The 21,981-nt window shown below is 39.6% G+C and overlaps 1 protein-coding gene across 1 annotated transcript; it reads right to left on the bottom strand.

Moving 5' to 3' along the window:
* Positions 1 to 11,424: 11,424 nt before the first annotated feature.
* On the bottom strand, positions 11,425 to 21,610 carry LOC127545173 (cytochrome b-c1 complex subunit 10). Its single transcript, XM_051972278.1, has 3 exons — positions 21,435 to 21,610; positions 13,392 to 13,533; positions 11,425 to 11,707 (listed from the first exon to the last, which is right to left on the bottom strand). The coding sequence occupies exons 1-2, from the start codon at positions 21,482 to 21,484 to the stop codon at positions 13,413 to 13,415; spliced, it is 171 nt and encodes a 56-aa protein (XP_051828238.1). The 5' UTR covers positions 21,485 to 21,610; the 3' UTR covers positions 11,425 to 11,707; positions 13,392 to 13,412.
* Positions 21,611 to 21,981: the final 371 nt, after the last annotated feature.

Here is a 21,981-nt window from a genome sequence, read left to right as displayed (position 1 = left end):
TTTTGGCTTTCTCCTTGGGTGGGAAATGGGAGGGAAATTTTCAGAATTAAAAATAAAATTAATTTTTTAAATATATAAGCTGCTAGAAGGGAGGGACTATTTTGCTTTTGTCCTTGTATCCCCAGCACCTAGCACAGTGTCTGCCATAGATTAGTGTCTGAATTAATGCTTGTTGATTGGTTGAGAGTGCATTCAATTCAGAAACTAGGTGTAAAGTGCATTTTTTTCTCAATAGTACTTTATTTTTCCAAATACTTATATCGTTTTTGATATTCATTTTTGTAAAACTTTGTGTTCCGAATTTTTCTTTCCAAAACAGCAATTTGATACAGGTCAAATATATGCTATCCTTTTAAACATTTCTATATTTGTCATTTTGTACAAGAAACATTTTGGTCTCAAAAGGGGAAAAAAATTCATGAGAAACAAAAGGTGAGAACACTGTGGTTTAATCCATAGTCTTCATAGTTCTCTCTTTGGATACAGATGACATTTTCCATCCCTAGTCCATTGGAATTGTCTCGAATCACCAAATTGCTGAGAAGAGTCAAGTTTATCACAATTGATCATCATATAATCTTGTTACTGTGTACAATATTCTGTTGATTCTGCTCATTTCACTAATTCATGTAGTTCATTCCAGGCTTTTCTGAAATCAGCCTACTTGTTGTTTCTTATATTCCATTTATATACCATAACTTTTTCAGCCATTCCCCAACCGATGAGCATCCACTCAATTTCCAGTTCCTGTGCAAAGTACATTTCACATTTCAAGAATATTAAGCATGGGGAGTAGATTATGGCAGATACAATCAACAAGCATTGATTAAACACCTATTTTGTGTCAAGCATTTTGCTAAGAGCTGGGAATGCAAAGATGAAATTGAAACTGTCTTTAATCTGAAAGAGCATACACACTAATGGGAGAGTTCATTATTCACTGATTTTTCAGTCATATCCAACTCTTTGTGACCTTCTTTGGGGTTTTCTTGACAGAGATACTGGGGTGGTTTGCCACTTCCTTCTCCAGCTTATTTTACAAATGAGAAAACTGAGGCAAACAAGGTTAAGTGATTTCCGAAGGTCTCACAGCTAGTAAACGTCTGAAATTAGGCTTGAACTCAGGAAAATGAGGCTTTCTTGATGAGGTGAAGTCTAGTTTTCAGAGTTCCTGGTCAGGGAACCAAAAATCTGAGATTGGGGAAGTTAGATGAGTTGGATCCCAAATTAAGGGAGTCAAGTATAAGAAAACTGGAAATATAGGAAGGAAAAGGTGAAGATCTTTAGTTAATCAAAAACTTATTAAGTACCTACTATGTACTAGGAACTGCTTAAGTGACTAGGAGGAAGAGAGGAATACAAAAAGAGGCAAAAGACAATCCTTCCAAGAACTCACAATTTAATAGGAGAGACCACATTCACAGGATACATAGAAAATAATTAACATGGAGAATATATCAGAATGAAGGGTTGGAAAGACTTGCTATTAAAAAGTGAGATTTTGGTTGAGACTTAAAGGAAGCCAAACCATTGGAGATATGAGATTGGACATCAGAAAGATTGAGGCAAGACAGATTTGGAAAATCTTCAGTATATAGCTGGTAATTAAATCCCAGGGAGCAACAAATGAGGTAGTATAGAGGAAGAAGAGGGCCTAGGACAAAATCCTGAGGGATACCTATGGTTAGAGGATGTGATATGAAAGAGAATTCAGCAAAGGAAACCTCAAAAAAATGTTCAGAGAGGTAGGAGGAGAATTAGGAGGGGGGAGCCAAACCTCCTAGAGAAAACTTAGAGAAAAGAAAGTATCAAGAGAATGATCAATGGTGTAAAAGGCTGCAGAGAGGTCAAGGAGAAAGAGGAAAGGGCCACTGGATTTGGCAACTTGAGATCAGTATAACTTTGGAGAGAGAGAGACCTTGGCAGAATGATAAAGTCAGAAACTGGATTGTAAGGGGTTAAATAGTGAAAGAAAATGGAGGCTCCTTTGGTAAAATGCCTTTTCAAGGAGTTTGGACATAAAGGGCAAAGAGATAAAGGAGGATCATTAGCGGGAGATGGAACAAGTGATTTTTTTCAGGATGGGAGAAAAAGGTCTGTGACAGCAGGGGAACAAGCCAGTAGACAGATTGAAAATAAACTATAGTGAGGATGCCAGAGGAGACAATCTGTTGGATCAGGAGATAAAATGGAATGGGTTGGTTTGTGCAAATAGAGGGGTTAGTCTTGGTAAAGAGCAAGACTACCGTTTCATGTGAGCCATGTGTGAGACAGGAGGCAGAAGGTATATGAGTGATATGAGATACAGGGGGAAAGGGAGCTCACAGCAAATGACCTCATTTTTTTCTGTAAAATATGGGGCAATATTCTCAGTTGAGAGAGTGTAGGGAAGTGGAAATCAGGGGAAGTTTAGGAAGGACAAAAATATTTGGAAGAGCTACTGTGGAAAATGGAATGAATTAATATAGCAGATTTGGAAGAAACTCCAAACAGTACTGAAAACCCAATTGAAGTTGTGTAACATATATAGTAGAATAGTTTTATGATTTTATCCATTGTCCTTTCAGTTGCAAATGTTGAGGTCTAGATTTGGGGTACCTAAATGAAATTAGGGTTAAGGTCTAGTGGCAGGTTTGGGGTACAGATTCGGTTCAAGGGGGTCTAGTAGCGGTGCAAGTTCCCAATAAAAGCATTTATTGGCCCAGAGAACTAGATTGATAAGAGGTTTATTAATTGGGTAAGCAAGGTTAAAGTATAGGCAAAGGTAGACATAAGGAGGGCACTGGACAGAGAGTCCAGTGGACAGAGGGTCCTCACATGCTAGCCATGTTTGGAATCTTTGCAAAGAGGGGTTCCCAGCATGGCCTTTTTATAATAGGAGACTTAGCTCGAGGGGCTTTCGGGTGTAACCCCAAAGTTGGCTCAGATCCGGGTGGGGCTGGGAACAGGTCAGATCTTCTATTGGAATTCAAAGACCAGGATTTGTGAGTTAAAGGGCAATTTACATTATTAACTAGGAGAGGGTGGGAATCTAGAAAGGAATCTTTCCCGTATCACATATATTTAAGAATGAATCTAGAAGAGGTACAAGAGGATATGGCTGAGGCTTGGCAAGATGTAAGAGGTGAAATGAGAAGGGGGCTAGGGATTCAGGAAAGGACAGTGTAGAGTTGAACTGGTTCATCAAAGGGTCATGGTGGGAAAAAGAAGAGTGACTAATCCTGATACAGAATGGGAGAGAATTGAAGGGTCAAGAGATTGAAGATCATGATGCAGATGAAAAGTAACTTTTTAAGGGAAGGCACAGGGAGAGGTGAAAAACCTATAGATTATAGTTGGCTTAAGGAGATTTTGGAATTCTCCAACATAGGAGTGATGCATTTGTAGGTGGTAGAAATATCGAGGGCTTGACTATCTTTGTGATTGAGGAACAATGAAGGAGTAGGTCAAAGAGCCAAATGGTTAGTGTTTGAAGGAGAATCCATGTGAATGATGAAGTCAGTATGTCAATATGATGGTCATTACATATGAAGGTAGGAGTTGGTGAGGAGAAAAAATGTGTGACCCATGTATCAAAACCAATGAAGGAAGCCAATTGACCTAGAATCAATAACAGGAGCTACCAGAATTTGATTGGTTGATAGGAATGGATCCTCAAAGAGGAGGGCTTGCCAGGGTTACACAGTTAGTGTCCGAGACCAAATTTGAACTCTGAACTTCAGGCCCTGCACTTTAACCAGTGTGCCACCTAATGCCCCTTTGAGGAGGTGTAAAGTACCCCAATATAAAATTTTCTTTGTGACATTTCAGGTGATCATTTTATCCTGGGTGAATAGGCATATTGTTTCACAGAGTCAAAGTCAAGCAGAGCTACGATGAAGAATGGATTTGCTGATGGGTTTCAATGACGATGATGTATAAGAATTCAAAATCATTGGCATATGAAAGATATGACCAGTTGTGAGAAGGTTCCTCACAGAGTGCTGATGATAGGTTCAAGGTCAGATGGGAGACCCTGCTTCACTACATCTCTTCCCTCTGAAGGATAGTCTAGATTAGGTAGTAAAGGATGCAGAAGGAGAAAAGTCCCGTTCAGTGCCTCCTCCTCGCCCCCCAACTTCCCTCTTCCTCTTCTCTTAGGGGCAGGTACAGCAGGAGAGGGAGGTCTGTAGTCAAAGGGAAGGTTGTCCTCTGTGCACTAGAGGTTCTCCACATCCCAGTTAGGACTTCAGGCTGGAAGCAGAAAGTGGAAGCTGGAAGCATGGAAGCAAGTCATTACTTCAGGGTGGACTGAAGACTCCCATCTCTGTACAGCCTTCCTCCCTCAGGGGCTTGCTGCTCCCAAAAGAAAGGCACAGGCATTCAGAGGGTTACCTCCTCACCTGAGGAGATTGGATTTAAATATCAAAATATATTATATTTGATCCTGGAATAGGGAGTCACTCAAGTTTATTAAGGATTTAGGAAAATTTCTGTGTTCAAAATGGGGGATGTAATGAATAGGGGAGAATCAGGAAGGCCAATTAGGTTATTGCAATTAAGATAACTCTGAAGTACCATTACATACCTCTCAGATTGGCTAAAATGACAGGAAAATGTAATGATAAATGTTGGAGGGAATGTGGTTAAACTGGGACATTAATGCATTGTTGGTGGAATTGTGAAATGATCCAACCATTCAAGAGTACAAACTGGAACTATGACCAAGGGGTTATCAAACTCTGCATACCCTTTTGAAGAGGGGACCTCCGAACTTGGAAAATCCTGGGATGAGAAAATCTTCAATTCTGTCTCAAGAAGAGACTTTGTCCCATGTCTTTTTCCTTAAACGAATTTAAGTTCCAACTGCTTGAGGAGGGAATGATGTGGGAAAGATTCCTTTCTAGATTCCCACCCTCTCCTAGTTAATAATGTAAATTGCCCCTTAACTCACAAATCCTGGTGCCTTTGAATTCCAATAGAAGATCTGACTTGTTCCCAGACCTACCCAGATCTGAGCCAACTTTGGGGCTACACCCCAAAGCCCCTCAAGCTAAGTCTCCTATCATAAAAAGGCCACGCTGAGAACCCCTCTTTGCAGATTCCAAACATGGCTACCATGTGAGGACCCTCTGTCCAGTGCCCTCCTTATCTCTACCTTCGCCTATACTTTAACCTTGCTTATCCAATAATAAACCTCTTTTATCAATCTAGCTCTCCGGGCCAATAAATGCTTTTATTGGGAACTTGCGCCGCTACTAGACCCCCTTGAGCCGAATCTGTACCCCAAACCTGCCACTAGACTTTAACCCTAATTTCATCTAGGTACCCAAATCTAGACCTCAACACTTTGACCAGCAGTGTCTCTACTGGGCCTGTATCCCAAAGAGATTATAAAAAGGACCCACATGTGCAAAAATGTTTGTGGCATCCCTTTTTATAGTGGCCAGAAACCAGAAACTGAATGGATGCCCATCATGGAGAATGGCTGAATAAATTGTGGTATATGAATGTTATGGAATATTATTGTTCTATAAGAAATGATCAGTAGGATGATTTCAGAAAGGCCTGGAGAGACTTAAATGAACTGTTGCTAAGTGAAGTGAGTAGAACCAAGAGAACGTTGTACATAATGATAAAGGTTATGCAATGATCCATTCTGATAGATGCAGTTCTTTTCAATAATGAGGTGATTCAGTCCAGTTCCAATAGACTTGTGATGGAGAGTCATCTTCATCAGAGAAAGGATTGTAGGGACTGAATGTGGATCACAACAGAGTATTTCATCTTTTGTTATTTGCTTGAATTTTGTTTTCTCCTTTTTTGATCTGATTTTCTTGTGCAGCATGATAATTGTGGAAATATGTTAGAAGAATTACATGTGTTTAAGCTAAATTGGAATACTTGCTGTTCAGGTAAGGTGGGAGAAAGGGAGGGAGAAAAAAAAATTGAAACAAGGTTTTGCAAGGTGAATGTTGAATGCAAGGATGAATGATAACATCTTTGCATATATTTTGAAAATAAAAAGCTTTTTTAAAAAAAGAAAAAACTTTTGTATGGAAAATATAATGCAACAAGTGGTCTATTGAAATAATCTTTGTACCTAAAAAAAGTAATTGCAGAAATGCACACAAGAAGTGAAAAGGGTCTGAACTAGGGGTATGACTGGGGAAAAGGAATATGTTGGAGAAATATTATGGAGGTAGAAATGGCAAGATTTAGTGACTCAACTGGATATGTGGAGTGAGGACCTGAGAGTGACATTGAGGGTACAAACCTGGATAACTGGGAAGTTGGTGGTACCTTAAAGGGTAAGTGAATAATTCAGAGAGGAGGTGTTGGAAAGAAAGTTGTGCTACACCCAAAGAAAGAAAATGAATATATTTTTCTGGGAAATGAATATAAACTGCTTGCATTTTTGTTTTTCTTCCTGGGTTATTTATACCTTCTGAATCCAATTCTCCTTGTGCAACAAGAGAACTGTTCAGTTCTGCACACATATATTGTATCTAGGATATACTGCAACCTATTTAACATGTAAAGGACTGCTTGCCATCTGAGGGAGGGGGTGGAGGGAGGGAGGGGAAAAATCGGAACAGAAGTGGGTGCAAGGGATAATGCTGTAAAAAATTACCCTGGTATGGGTTAAAAAAAAAAAAAAAGATAACTAATTAATTAAAAAAAAAGAGGCATACTTAAAAAAAAAAAGTTGTGTTTTAGACATGTTGAGGTTGGGACATCTTGTTGGAAATATCTAATGAGTAGAAAAAAGGGAAGTAATATATACATAAAAGTCAAAAAAGATATATGTAAACAATACAAGGTAATTGAGGGCAAGAGGCACTATGGCTGAGGAGAATCAGCAATCAGGTTTTATGTAGGAAGAAGTGACCCTTGAGGTATGCTTTGAAGGAAACAAAGGATTCTAAGAGACATTGGTGAATTCTAGGCATGGGTGAATAGCCTACAAAAAAAGCAAGCAAAAGGGAAGTGAAGATGGCATATAAACCAGTCTGATAAAATGTGGAACACATGAAGTTTGAAAAGGTATGCCACAGAGAGATTGTGAATGGCTTTCAATTCCCCTAATTTAACAGTAAACAGAATTGCAAATTGTAGGTTGTCATATACATGTTGTGCCCAATTGTTAAACTGTGCCCCAGAAAATAATGGGTCAGAACCTTGTTCAAGAACAGATCTAGACTACTTATCAGTTACCAGGGTGCACAATTAAGAAATGACCCAATATGGACTAGTAGACTGGGGATCCCAGGTCACAGAGAGAAACACTTAAGAGAATACCACAGGTTGTATTCAGAAGGGAGAATTCAGGGGACAGACAGCTGATGACTGATCTTTATATCATTAACCTTTAAAAGGTTTCAGATAATTTGTATTTTATTCATTTGATCTTCCTAACACTTCTCAGGAAACATTTGGGTATTATTTTCATCTTAAAGATGCAGAACCTAGAACCCAGTAAGCTGAAGGGACTTAAATTCACAAGTGGCAAGACCATTATTTAAACCAGTGTCTCTGACTCCTGAACCAGGGCTTTTGTCTGCTATCCCACAGAATCTAGAAAGCAGAGAGCTTGGTGGGGATCCAGGAAGAAGGGACATGGGCACTTATAGCTATGGGAACTTCTATAAAGTTACTGAGTTGTCTGAGATTCAGACAAGTAGTTGTAACTGCTTGGTCATATTTAGTATGTACTGTATATGCACTGGGAATACAAAAAAAAAAGGAAACAATGCTGCCTCAGTTCTCAAGACACATTCTAACAGCAGCATGTAGTTAACTATGCAAATGCACCATAGTCTGTCTAGTATGGATGGAAGTTAATCTGGATGGAAGAAAGCCTGGTAAGGTAGAAAGGAGACATCTTGTGAAGTGCGGATTTTTATTTTTTTTTATGGAAGTATTGGAGGAAACTAGCGTTTCCTGGGGAAGGGTATGACATAGGCAGGCTTGCACTACTGATAGGAAAGTAGCCGAGTGGAGAAGAGGACTGAAAGAGGGAGACCGAGTCAAAGACTACTGCAACAATTTAAGCAAGAACGGAAGGTCCGGAAGGTATGGACAGGAAAAACACATCCCCAGAAATAACTCAGGCTTTTCATGTTATAGGGGATCTAGCTTAAAGGTAACATTAATTACATGTAGGTACCTGTTGTCAAAAATGCTGCCATAGTACACCTCATATACATAGGCACTTGTGTTATGCAAAGGTCAATGTTGGAAAAATTATCCATACATATGCTTTGTAAATAAAAAGCTTTAAGTTAAAAAAGTTTCATGGGATGGCCTTTGATCACTGAATTGCTAAGAACCAAGTCTTTCATAGTTGATCATCGCACAATCTTGCTGTTACCATGTACAATGTATTCCTGCTTCTGCTTGTTTTGCTCAGCATCAGTTCCATGTAACTCTTTCTGGGTCTTTCTAAAATCAGTTATTCACTTTTTATAGAACAATATTCCATTAATTTCATATATCATAAGCTTCTCTCATTACTACGTAAAACTATGAACTGGGGAAGCTGAGATATGGTCTAGAACCATAGGTTATAAATATAGGAGGGTTAAGAGGTAGGGGTGTATTTATAAATTCACATTCCTCTTTTCTGCATTATTCAACATAGAAACCAGACTGCAAAAGAACTTAATCTCATAGCTCTAAAAAGGAGCCTCTACATAATTAAGCTTAATCCTATAGTAATTAGCCTTTTAAAGAGTCCTTGTTATTTTTTCTTCTACATAAAGGGATGGTGACCAATGTAACCAAAAAGGACACAAATTTAGGGAGATGTTCATTTTATCTCCTTTACAGGAAATCCCTGCTTATAGATTCTGGATGTAAGACTACTTGCCTGTGCCTTCATTTAACACTGCAGACTACTCTCTGGGATAGTCATCAATCACAAGAACTATCAGTATGTCAAACACAAACCACAAAGCCCACTTTAGTTTTTGCCTAGGCCCGTTAATTCAAGCAATGAAAAGTTTAAATAGAATCAGGAAGAGAAACTGCTTTTGAGTTAAGACTGAAAACAAGAGACAAAAACATTGTGATTTATGTGCAGAATTGAGTTCAATCAAAAAGACAGCATGTTTTATGTTAAAAGAGCCCCCAAGGGAAAAAGATCCATATATAAAAAAATAATTCTTTTTATGGTGGCAAAGAAAATTGAGGGGATGCCCACCAAGTGGGGAACAGGTGAACAAGTTGCAGTATATGAAAGTAATGGAATACTATTGTGTTCTAAGAAATGAGCAAATAGATTTCAGAAAGACACACTGATGCCGAGTGAAGTGAGCAGAGCTAAAACATTGTACACAGTAACAGCAACATCGTGCAATGATCAACTATGATACTTAGCTCTTCTCAACAATGCAATGATCCAAACCAATTCTAAAGGACTTGTGATGGAAAATGCCACTGACATTCAGAAAAAGAACTATGGAATCTGAATGCAGATTGAAGTATACTATTTTCTTTTTTTTTTTTCTGGTTTTTCCCTTTTGCTACGAGTCTTCTTTCATAACATGATTAATGTTGAAATGTTTAATATGATTGCAGAACCTATATCAGATGGTTTGCGGTCTTGAGGGAGGGGAAGAAAAGAAAAACTGGGAGCTCAAAATCTTACAAAGATGGTTTAAAACTCTCTTTACAAATAATTGGGGAAAAATACACTATTAATATCTTAGTACGTTCTCAAAAAACCCCCAAAACTATCTTGTATCTATTTTGTACCTGTATGCTCAATTTTGTATCTCTCAACAAAATACAAGATTTTGGAGGGCAAGGCCTTTTTCCCTCTTAAGTCTTTAGCATATAAGTGGTTGTTCCGCGCTTACTGATTAAGTTTTACTTGGGTAAAGGTTCGATCTTTCCCTGAGCATCTATGCTTTTATCTCTAGCCTGCCTCTGACTAGTTGTGTGATCTTAATAGTCTCAAAAAACGTACTAAATTCATTTAATGGGTTATTTGGCCACAAGAGTATTGCTTTTCTGATGGGGAAACCAATTTTATCATTCTCTATCCCTCTAAACATTTAAGGGTTTCTGCCACAGAAACTGGAATTCAAGGTAAAAGTTACCAGCCCAACTCCTCTCCTTCCCTTCCTTATCTTAATAAAAGCTTTCCTGAGATTTATGAAAATTTGTATGGTCTTTTTAGGTACTCTAAATCCAGTCACAAATGAAGTATAGGGAGCTTTTTAATAGGAGATTAAGGAGGATGTTTAAAGGGGAAAAAAAAAAGGCATTAACCCTTTCGTGTTCCTGATAAAGTTAATTGTATTGACAAGCACCTGATACATCCTACTCTAGGAATCCTTTCTCCCTACAATACAGATGATAAGGGGTCGAGATGCAGCCAAAGGAAGGTGCACAGGCAGGGGGAGAGCAGCCAAGATAAGGAGAGATCTGAGTAACAAGGATAAGACAACATAACAGGCAGGATACACTAGAATTTCCCAGGGAATATTCCACTTCCCAACAGCATTGAAGTCCATAATAGACTGAACTCCTTTGTGTATGGCAGGCTAAGAATGATTTGACTATTTGACAGTTTCTTAGTGATTTTGCTATTCTGTCCTAATTACTTTGCTACTGGAATCTATGGTTTCTGTGTGGGCTTAAGGTCCCTAAAGTGGTAATAGTTAATGTACATTAATAGATAATGTACAAATTCATAAACATCTTGAGAATTACAGCTAAGTCAGCAAGAACATAGCATAAGTTTCAAAAGACTAAAACCTCTAATTTAAGATTCAGTGTGGAATTGTATCTTCTCTGTCAGTACCTAGGTCTGCCTTCTTGTGTAGCTCTGTAATCAATGTTCTCTACAAACAATTGTGACTTCCATGTCTGTTTTAGTTAAGAGTAGCTCTACTGGATGACTGCTGCAAATTTATTCCAAGTGGACTATTGTCTTTGTTTTAACATCCCTTCCAAGGCTAACACTCTAGGGCTTTATAATTATTTTTCTCCACATCTTCATTCTCTTCAAGAACAGTGGGGATGTTCCCCCTCCCTGCCCTGAAGAGACTGCCTTATTTGAACATTCTGGAACTTCTGGGAATTAATACTACCAAACAACATATTTTTCACCTTTTTTGTATCCAAGACCACAAACCAGCTCTTGAGTTGCAGTAAAGACCTTTTCTTTTTGACTTTTCTCCAAATCCTGATTTCTATTTGGATTTGTTAATTACTTTCATTTCATATCATGGCCCTGACCACTTGGTTTTGGATGATGTCAAAGCTCCTGATGCTTTCACAGATCTCAAGGATGCATTAAGCAACAATGGCAATGGGAAGGGACAGAGTCAGTATTCTCAATGCTATGCTAAGTGTCGTCATACCCTAACTCTTCTCCCATGACAGGTGTTTAATCATTTTTGCTACAAAGAAATAATCAAAAATTACCACAGAAAGGTTTCAAACTTGGCCTTGCCATTTGTTTTTTGTTTTTAATTCCATATTGTCATTGTGAAATCTGGCATAATGCAATCTGTTGTGATAGTTATTCCTGTGCTCAACACCTAAGAAGTCAGCATGTTTTAGAGGGAGGTTTAATTATCCCTATAAGAGTGATACATCAAAGGTGTTGGTGAGAGACATCGAGGTCCTTGGAGTCTACCCTGAGCATTTCACATTTGTGTCCAATCAGGATCCCCAAGAAGAGCAGTCCCCCAAAAGTCCTCCATTCCTAGACCTGTAAACAAAACCAAAACAACAGGTAATTACAGCAATACTTCTCTGAAGAAGCAAAGACAAGAAACATTCTGAGAGGTTTAATGAGCACTAAATGTTACAGAAAAAGACAAAATTATCAGATTTGCTCAATACAAAGATGAACTTGCTTCTTCACATTCAGAATGGTGTCAAAGTGGGAGGGACTAACTTGGAAGGGGAATAAATGCTAAGCCTGATTATTATTATTATTTTTTGGCTAAGGCAACTGGGGTTAAGTGATTTGCCTACACAGTTAGGAAATGTTAAGTGTCTGAGACCAGATTTGAACTAAGGTCCTCCTAACGTCAGGGCTGGTATCCTATCCATTGTACCACCTAGCTGCCCCTGCTAAGCCTGATAAACATTTGTCAGGATGTCTCAGACTAAGATCCTACTCAGAATGAACTGGATAAGCTTTGAGGTCATAAGTGCCTTTGATTATCAGGAACTACTTCTAAACTCTTCAAAGTCTGCCTAGACTGAGGATGTCCTGGTTACTATGTACTTTGGGAATGCTATATTAAGACACTCCAAAGTATGCCTGCCAAGTATAATTTTGGAAATAATTTTGATAATAGGTTTTGACAAAAAACATTTACAAAATACTTCAGTTTGCTAATGATTTTCCTTCTAACACATTCCTCCTGAATAATGGATATAAGTTTTCATCTAGTTCTCACTACATCTTTGGTATTTTTCTGATGAGCAATAATGATATCCATCTGACTGCCATAGGTCTTAGGCGAAGGACATTAAAAATGAATTACTATGACTTCAAGGGGTAGGTCTCTATGTCTATAGACAGCTTTATTGTTTTCATAATACTCTCACATTTATCATCTCATTGTATAAGACAGACAGGACCAGAATAATTATCTTCATTTTACACATATGAAACAATTTCAGACAAGTGGACTTATTTAGCCAAAATCACATGGCAAATCCATTTGCTTCTCTGTGCCTCAAATCCTTCATTCATAAAATAGAGTAATACTTGCAACTACCTACCTCACAAGGTTGTGAGGAAACATTTGAGGTTATGTAAATCTGAGTTATTATTACAACTTGTACCTTCAGACTCCCATACCACTCTATCATGATGCTCTATTGGGAGGTAAATCAGAAGATAGCACAGGAACGTCCATGGTTGAAAAGCTAACCCATACTCTAGCTTATTTACAAGATTATTAAGAAGTACTTTGCAAATATCTGAAGATCAGTGTTTTCAGACAGTTATGGAAGTCACAAGTGCCACATGGCAGCAGACAACTTCTGTTTGTTTGTAGGACCATCTTTGAGCAGTGGGGCAGATGCTGGATTACAACATCAATGTGAGCTCTTTCCCTAAAAAGGTACCTATCTGTGCTATAAAAGCTAAAAAACACCAACAACCAACCCCCCCCCAAAAAACCCCAAAAACACACAAAACAAAACCCTAAATTGCTACTAATGACCATAATCCTTTGTAAATTATTCCTCCCTTTAATAGAAGGACCTTCTAAGGCGAAAAAGAATTTATAAACTAATCCAACAAGTTGTATTGGAAACAAGATATCTTTGGAATCAAAAGATTGTGAATCCATAAAAGTGAATATTTCTAATAGCACCCAATTATCTAATGAACTTATCAAAGCATCTCTATTAAATGGGCTATAGGGACTTACCATTAAGATTGAAAAGATAGCTTAATTGTCCTTCTTAAATTTGCCATTAATGTATGGCACCCAATCCAAAATCAGACGCCAGTCAGTGGCCCAAACTAGCCCCACAGCACCAACAGCACCCCATGTACCTGCTGTGGGAAGCCTAAGGGAAGAAAAAAGGTATCAATACATCAAGAAATACTTTGTGAAGGCCTTTTTCAGGAATTAGCCAGTTCTAGAAACTGTGGGGAATAGCATAAAAGAATGATCCTTGTCTTTAAGGAGCTTTTAATCAACTGGGGAAATAAATATTGATATACCAAGCAGTTTCTTTCCAACAACAGTGGGGGTCGAGATGGTGTCCATATTATTATTTCCATGCTATAAATGTGACACTGTCACTCTACTACTAATGTCTTTTAATATACATGACAACAATGTGAACACTGGACAGAAAATAATTCAGAGTTAAACTTTATACTTTATGGTAAAGTCAGGGGAAAACAAAGAAGCTGTGGAGTTCAGGAGAGGGTGTTGGGAAGCGAGGTGGAGGGGGAGTATTGAAAGAAGTCTTTAAAAAATAAGCAGACAGTCAACACATGATGAAGAAAGAACAGGAAGATACTTTAGGCCTAGGGAAGAATATCAACAAAAGAACTCGAAGAAAGTATCAATAGAGATGCAAGGGCAGAGAAAATAAAGGGCTTTGAATGTTAGGGGGGAAATTAAGGTTCACTCAGAAACCATAAAGAACTACTAAATGTTTTTGAGCAGACAAATGAGATGACCTTAAGGTTCTATATAAATGTTAACTAGTCTCATCACCCAGTAAAATCTCATTAGCAATGGTTCTCTAGTTCTTCACCACCTTCTGTCTCTCCCTGTGGAGGATGGAGCCATGAACGCCAAACCTCCATTTAAGGAGTGACTATAGCTTCTCCTTTCTCACTTAGCTGGGCAACCTTGAGATTTCTCCAACCATTCCCATCCCCAACCCTCAGTTTTTTAGTTTCCTTTTCTGTTGTAAGATTATAAATTCCTTAAGGGCAGGGACTATCTTTTTTCCTATTAGTATTCTCATAGCTTAGCACAGTGTTTGGCACATGGTAATGATGAGGACAGGGTACTGAAGGAGAGGTGTGGCAGGAATGAGCCAAGGAAATTTGCTAAACTCAAAGGCTGTGGTAAAAAGCTTTTTGTTGTTAAAGAGACACCAAGAGAAAGACTTCCTTGGCGTGAAATATCATTCTCAAGAGAAAAGTGATTTTGCAGAGACATTTTCTGAAGACCTATTTTATACAGGAATCTAAGAATTGACATTCTGTATGCAAGTTTTGTATTTTTGAGTTTTGTATATGAAAGGAGCCATTTTCTGAAGACTCATCTTCCTATCTCCAGAGGCGGCAAGACCATTTGAGTTTGTATTACTTTTTGTTGGTGATTTTACATAACTTTACAGGGCTGTTGCAGGTCAGAGTTTACTCTCATCAGTAAGTGTTAATAAATGTTGATTAGCTATAATTACTTCAATGACCAGATATATGTATAAGGAAGATTATTCCAGGAGATGAACTGGAGAGAGCAGAGGGAAAAGTTGTGACAAAGAATCCAAGATAATGGTAATGAGGCTTTGTAAAGAGACTGAATTACCTCTCTTTGAACTGAACTGACTGGAAAGTCACAAGGCTTCAAGTTTAAATAGCAATAACCCAAGGACATTTGGTTGACATCCTTAGCAATCCTATCCAGGACTGGTAATAATCAGTGGTACTGTGCCATATGCTACTTCATCAACTCCTCTATGCATTGATCGTAATATGTATAATTATATAATATGTAAACACTAATTACCCCTAAAAAGACAAAAAATTAAAGACAGAGGTGGTGGTGGGAGATGTAAGGGCTGAGGGTGGAGACAAATCTAAAGTAATAAAGGGAAAACATCAACCTGAGAAATGCTGAGCTATAATGCAAAGAGAACATTTGGGTTTGTTGAAATTCAAGCTCTGAAGGAACATCAGATCTGATGTCAGCAGACCAGACTCTGAACTTTGGCTCTGACACAAGTGTTGTGCAACCATGTGTACCCCTTTCAGCCTCAATCTCATCATCTATAAACAGTGCTTACATTAATTTACCTCACAGGGTTCTTTGAAGAACAGAGCAGAAAATATTAAAGAACTAGAGAAAAGGCAGCTATAATCATTAAGTGTGAGGAGAAACAACTATAACACAAACTATGTTGTGGGAAGAAAGGAAGTGAAAAAAAGAACATTTCTCTGCTGTTTACAAGATAAAGACTCAACTATTTTGACTAGCATAAAAAGACCCAATCTTTCTATTTAGCCTAATATTCTACCATTCTCTCTCTCTCTCTCTCTCTCTCTCTCTCTTTTAATTTAATAATAACTTTATATTGACAGAATCCATGCCAGGGTAATTTTTTTACAACATTATCCCTTGCACTTGCTTCTGTTCCGATTTTTCCCCTCCCTCCCTCCACCCCCTCCCCTAGATGGCAAGCAGTCCTTTATATGTTAGATATGTTGCAGTATATCCTAGATACAATATATGTTTGCAGAACCGAACAGTTCTCTTGTTGCTCAGGGAGAATTGGATTCAGAAGGTAAAAATAACCCGGGAAGAAAATCAAAAATGCAAATAGTTCATATTCGTTTCCCAGTGTTCTTTCTTTGGGTGTAACTGCTTCTGTCCATCCTTGATCAATTGAAACTGAATTAGCTCTCTTTATCGAAGAGATCCACTTCCATCAGAATACATCCTCAAACAGTATCGTTGTTGATGTATATAATGATCTCCTGGTTCTGCTCATTTCACTTAGCATCAGTTCATGTAAGTCTCTCAAGCCTCTCTGTATTCATCCTGCTGGTCATTTCTTACAGAACAATAATATTCCATAACATTCATATACCACAATTTACCCAGCTATTCTCCAATTGATGGGCATCCATTCATTTTCCAGTTTCTAGCCACTACAAACAGGGCTGCCACAAACATTTTGGCACATACAGGTCCCTTTCCCTTCTTTAGTATCTCTTTGGGGTATAAGCCCAGTAGTAGCACTGCTGGATCAAAGGGTATGCACAGTTTGATAATTTTTTGGGCATAATTCCAGATTGCTCTCCAGAATGGTTGGATTCGTTCACAACTCCACCAACAAAGCATCAGTGTCCCAGTTTTCCCGCATCCCCTCCAACATTCATCATTATTTTTTCCTATCTCTTAGCCAATCTGACAGGTGTGTAGTGGTATCTCAGAGTTGTCTTAATTTGCATTTCTCTGATCAATAGTGATTTGGAACACTCTTTCATATGAGTGGTAATAGTTTCAATTTCATCATCTGAAAATTGTCTGTTCATATTCTTTGACCATTTATCAATTGGAGAATGACTTGGATATTCTACCATTCTCAACTGCACCCTAAATGCTCACAAGACATGGCCTATGCTTTGCCATGAAACACTTATTTTCTGCTCAGGATCTTCCACTCCATCTTGCCCCACCTTCTTAAGCTCTAACCCAATCATATCTTCTCCCTGACCACAATGGCTTCTCAGGCCCCTTGTTGAATAACAATATTGATAATAATATTTAATAACAATTCATATTTACACGGAATTTTAAGGATTACAAAATGTTTCTCTTCCCAAAAGATTACTGCGCCTCCATTTTTACAGATGGGCAAGAGTTCCAAACCCATCTATATTCAAAACTAAATAAGTTTTGAAAACAGGTCCCAGAGTCCAGCTTCAACTCTCTTTCCAGAATGCTTCTTATACTGTATATTTCCTGTTACTCAAAGGTAAAATAGCATACAACACTACCTTCCTATCTATCATCTTCTTGCTCTCTGACTACACTATAAGTTTCTAGAAGATAGGGATCATGCCTTATGTTCTCTGGAAATCCCCAGTGCTTAGTGTGGTGTTGAATATATTCCAATTTATTAGGCACCACTTAAGTCAGGTACTATATTTGGTACTGGGTACCAAAGATGAAAGATAAAAAATAACACGAATTCTCTAAGGATTTACAATCTGATGGAAACTCCAATACAAATACATAAGGAAACATGTGACAGGGTGTCCAAAATGGGGAGAAGAAGTAGCCAGTGTTTTATTAATTTTTGTTACTGTCAAGAAGAACTTAAGTTCTAGGTAAAACTCCTTTCTCCAGCTTGGCTAGGGATGGGTAGGCAGGCCTGTTCAAGCCCAGAGAATCTGAGGACCTAACAGTCTCCAGCTCCTGCCTTCTGTCCTTCAACTCTGACTCAACCTTCCAAATCTTGCTTAGTTCCACTTTTAATATCAACTACTACATCTAACACTATTCATCAGTAAGTATGTGTTACTAAAATTTTTTTAAAAATAAATATTGCACAATTTGGTAATAAGTTGTTCTTGTTTCTAATTTTTTTAGGACAAAAAAAGGAAAAGCATATTGGGTATGGGAGAAAAGACAAACTACTCAGATGAGGAATTCAACTGTATGTGACCACAGGAGCCCCTAATAGTCCTTCATAAACGGAGGCTTTGGGCTAGCAAATCTCTAAGGTAGTTAGGTGTCACAAGATCCCTCCTAAAATTAATATCCTAGGATCCCTTCCTACTCCATTATTTCTAACAAATTTATGGAAAGGCATTAGTGTATTTTATTTGGTCCCAAGGGCTTTAATGGAATCTCATCCAAGGAAAAAGTGCTGAATTTCTTTGTTATAGAATTCACTCCTTAATTTGTCTCTAATTATATTACTCTATAGATATGATTAATATACTCAGGACTCCTGATTTCTTGGATTCTAGGATTACTTCCTCAATACCTATTCACCTAACCACTGTGCTCTCTGAAACTGAACATTTTGTACAGAAAGGCCAAAAATTCTATTTGAGAAAAGAGAAGATCTGAAAAGAAAATCAAGGGCAAAGATATAAGGGAAAAAGGTCTACACTCTGGCAAGTCTCAGCTCTGGATCACGTTACTTAACTGGGCCCTCATTACTGCTAGACTATCTATACCTCTCTCATCACTGTCCACCATGGCTCTCCTTTTCATTTCTCCTCAAACTTCCCATGGCTCCCACTCATGCCCCTCTCTCAGTTGAAAACTTGACCTCATATTTTACACACACACACACACACACACACACACACACACACACACACACACACACACACACGATTTGCTGAAAGCTTTTTTCCTTTTCCTCATCTCCTACCACACCTCTGGCACCATTCTGCTCCTCTGCTCCCATCTCACAAAATGAGATGGTCTCATGCCTTACCAAGGGTAACCTACAAGTGATCCCACCCTGTATCCTCTAATAGACTGCCCCCTCTGTCATCTATACTTTCACTTTTAATCCCTCTACCTGACCTACAACCATGCCCAGGTCTTTCCCCCATCCTCAGAAAACCCTCATTTGCTGTTGTCTTTTGCAACTAGATTCCCCCCACTCCTCTCCCCTTACAATTGGGCCTCTGACCTTATTGCTCCACCTACACTGGTCTCTCCAAATTACTAAAGCTTTCTTAGTTGCCAAAACCAATGGCCTTTTCTCAATCCTCCTTCTCTTGACCGCTCTGCATCACTCTATCATCCTTGACATTCTTCTGTAGCTTTCCTCCTACCTCTCTGACTGCTCCTCTTCTTTCTTTTGCCCAGATCACACCCTTTAACAGTGGATGTCCCTCAGGGTTCTGTCCTGGCTCTTCTCTTCTTCCTCCATAATACCTCACTTGGTGATCTCAGTTTCTACATAATTTAATTACCATCTCTACGCTGATGATTCTCAAATCTAGATATCCAGCCCAACCTCTCAACTGACTTCTACTCTCATCTCCAACTGCTTTTCAGAGAGCTCAAACTGGATGTCCAGTAGAAATCTTAAATGCAATGTCCAAAACCCTACCCCAATTACTTTCCCTATTACTGCAGAGGGCTATCCCATCTTCCCAGTCCCTTAGGCTCACAACCTAGGAATCAACCTGGGCTCACTATCCGAGCCTGTTAAATTCACCAATGTATCATTTCTTGAATATATCCCATTGTATCTTCTGACACTGCTACCATTCTACTGACTCAACACCACAAGTCTGAATTACTGCAATAGCTGCTGGAGGGTCTGCCAGCATCATGTTTCTTCCCACTTAAATTCATTCTCTAAATTCATCCATTTAAGTCACTTTCCTAAATCAAAGGTTCAATTATGTCATTCCCTTACTTAATAAATTTCATTTACTCCCTACTGCCTCCAGGATCACAGACAAAATGATGTTTTTGACATTCATAATCTAGTCCCCTCCTTTCCTTTCAGTATTCCCACACTTTACTTTTGAACACAAAATTTTTGACTCTGTGACAATGAATTCCTGGCTATCAAGTGAATAAAACATTCCATCTCTTAACTCAGGGCATTTTATCTGACTCTACCTCCTCTGCCCCAACTACTGGTCTCCTGGCTTCCTTTAAATTCTAATTAAAATCCTACTTTCTAGACTAAAATCCTTCCCTAAACTCTATAAATTCCAGTACTTTCACTCAGCTAATTATCTTCAATTTATCTTGTATAAGACTAGCTTTGTTTGCATATTGTCTCCCCCATTAGATTGTAAATTCCTTGAGGACAGGGATTGTCTTTTGCCTTTTTGTATCCTCAGTGTAAACACGGTGCCAGGCGCGTGGTAGGGGTTAAACAAATGTTCACTGATTGGAATTAAATTCAAAATCTATTAAGTCACAGTGCAAGAAGAACAACTGCTGCAGCCAGAGAACATGCAGACTAGAATGTATGTTCTATTGGGTGACATAATATGCAATAATAGTTCGATTTAGTCTTACAAAGTTGACTGAGGTTGACAAAGCAAATACAAAATGATCTGATGTCAGGAAAATACATTCACAATTTCCAGAACTGGAAAAGGCTATTTTAGAAAAGAACTTGCGATGAACCTAGAAGGAAACTAAGTATTCTAAAAAGCAAAAGCCTGAAGGCACATTTCAAGCAAAACAAAGGATAATGAATGGGACCTGGGGAAGTAGAGGCCAGTCACTGGAAAGGGATTATTCCAAGGGAAGATAAATTCTATGAAGGTAAAAAGTCATAACATGAAGAGGGAATGGGGATAGTTCTCTTGAAGACAGAGTCAATGGAAGGAGAAAGAATTCACAGTGGCTGTATCCCATATGGCAGAGTCATTGTAGGAGGAAAAAAGGTCCACTCTGAATACAGTGGGCCATTCCCAGCTGGGTACCTCCAGTTGAACTGGCTCAATGCTAGCAGAGGGCTGTCTCCCAGGCCCAGATGCACTGGTCCCTAACTCCTCTTCAGTCTCAGCTCCAGGGGCCCTCCTTACCCCAAGCCTTTCCAACGACTATTTCTGTGCCTTTCCCCGTCTGAAGCACTCCGTCCCTCTTCGCTTCCCAAAAGGACTGGGCATTTTCCTCGCCTATATTTTGCGTTTACTTTTCGGTTCATCTCCACTATGAGTTCCTCGAGGTCCCCACAGATGGGCCTACCAGCCTGGAGCTTCCAAATTGCTCCGACCATGAATGGACTAATGTGTGAACAACGAAGGGCATCCTGTGGAGTTTTCCGAGGAGTGGAGAGGTGGGGTCAAAGGGGAGGAAGGAAGCAGGGAGGAGGATGCTAGAAGGGGGGAGGGGAAAGGTAAAAATGTGGGGCAGCAGATAGACCCCCGGGGCTGGAGTCAGAAAGACCAGAGTTCAAATCCAGCCTTAGACACTTCCGAACTGGGTGACTCGAGGCACGTCACTTTTAACTCCGTTTGCCTCAGTGTCCTCATCTGAAAATGAGCCCGAGAAGGAAATGGCAAAGCATCAGTATCTCCGCCAAGAAAACCCCAGAAGCGGTCACTAAGAGTCGGACACAGAACAACGTTCTGTGCACAGAAATTAATGAAGGAGGTACAGAGGTAATGGAGGGGAGGGGGGAAGGGGGGGCCGGAGGTGGGGGAGGGGAGAACTGGCTCTACACGCGGTGGGGGCTTCCCGGGCGGCGGCGGGTTCTGAGCGAGACTTCCTTACCAGTACTTGATTAGCTCCTTGTAGCGCGGCCCCAGGAGTTTGTTCAGCATCGCGGCCCGGTCGTCTCAGCACCGCCACGGTCCGCTGGAAAGCCTGTCACTAGGTCCGCCTCAGGGTCACCCCGGTCCTCAGCGACAGAACGCACTGCGCAGGCGCCAACCAGGACCCCACCGCCGAGGTTGCCCTCGCACCGCCTGTCCTCCAACGACCAACTGCCGCCTGCGTCGGTTGAATGCGTAGCGCCTCAGGGTCACCTCTGGCATCGCGCACCAAACAATGCGCAAGCGCACCGGAGGCCCCCTCCTTGAGTCCTCGCCTAACTGCACGCGAGACTTAATCGGGGTGTGAAAAAAAAACAATTCGCTACAAAACTTTATTTAGAGTAATTGAAAGGACAAAGGCGAAAAGCCGAGTTCCTGGAAAGAGGAGATGGGGAGGAAAATGCTCCCTGCCCCCTACGCTGACGTCAGAGGCACGCCGACTGCTAGTGCACCCTGCTGGTGCCTCTCTGGAACTACATCGAGGTTGCCATCCTCGATACTCAACC

The sequence above is a fragment of the Antechinus flavipes genome, chromosome 1 (assembly GCF_016432865.1).
Source record: "Antechinus flavipes isolate AdamAnt ecotype Samford, QLD, Australia chromosome 1, AdamAnt_v2, whole genome shotgun sequence".
NCBI lineage: Eukaryota > Metazoa > Chordata > Mammalia > Dasyuromorphia > Dasyuridae > Antechinus > Antechinus flavipes.
The sequence above is the reverse complement of the archived record's forward strand: the minus strand, read 5'-3'. Positions and strand labels throughout refer to the sequence as shown.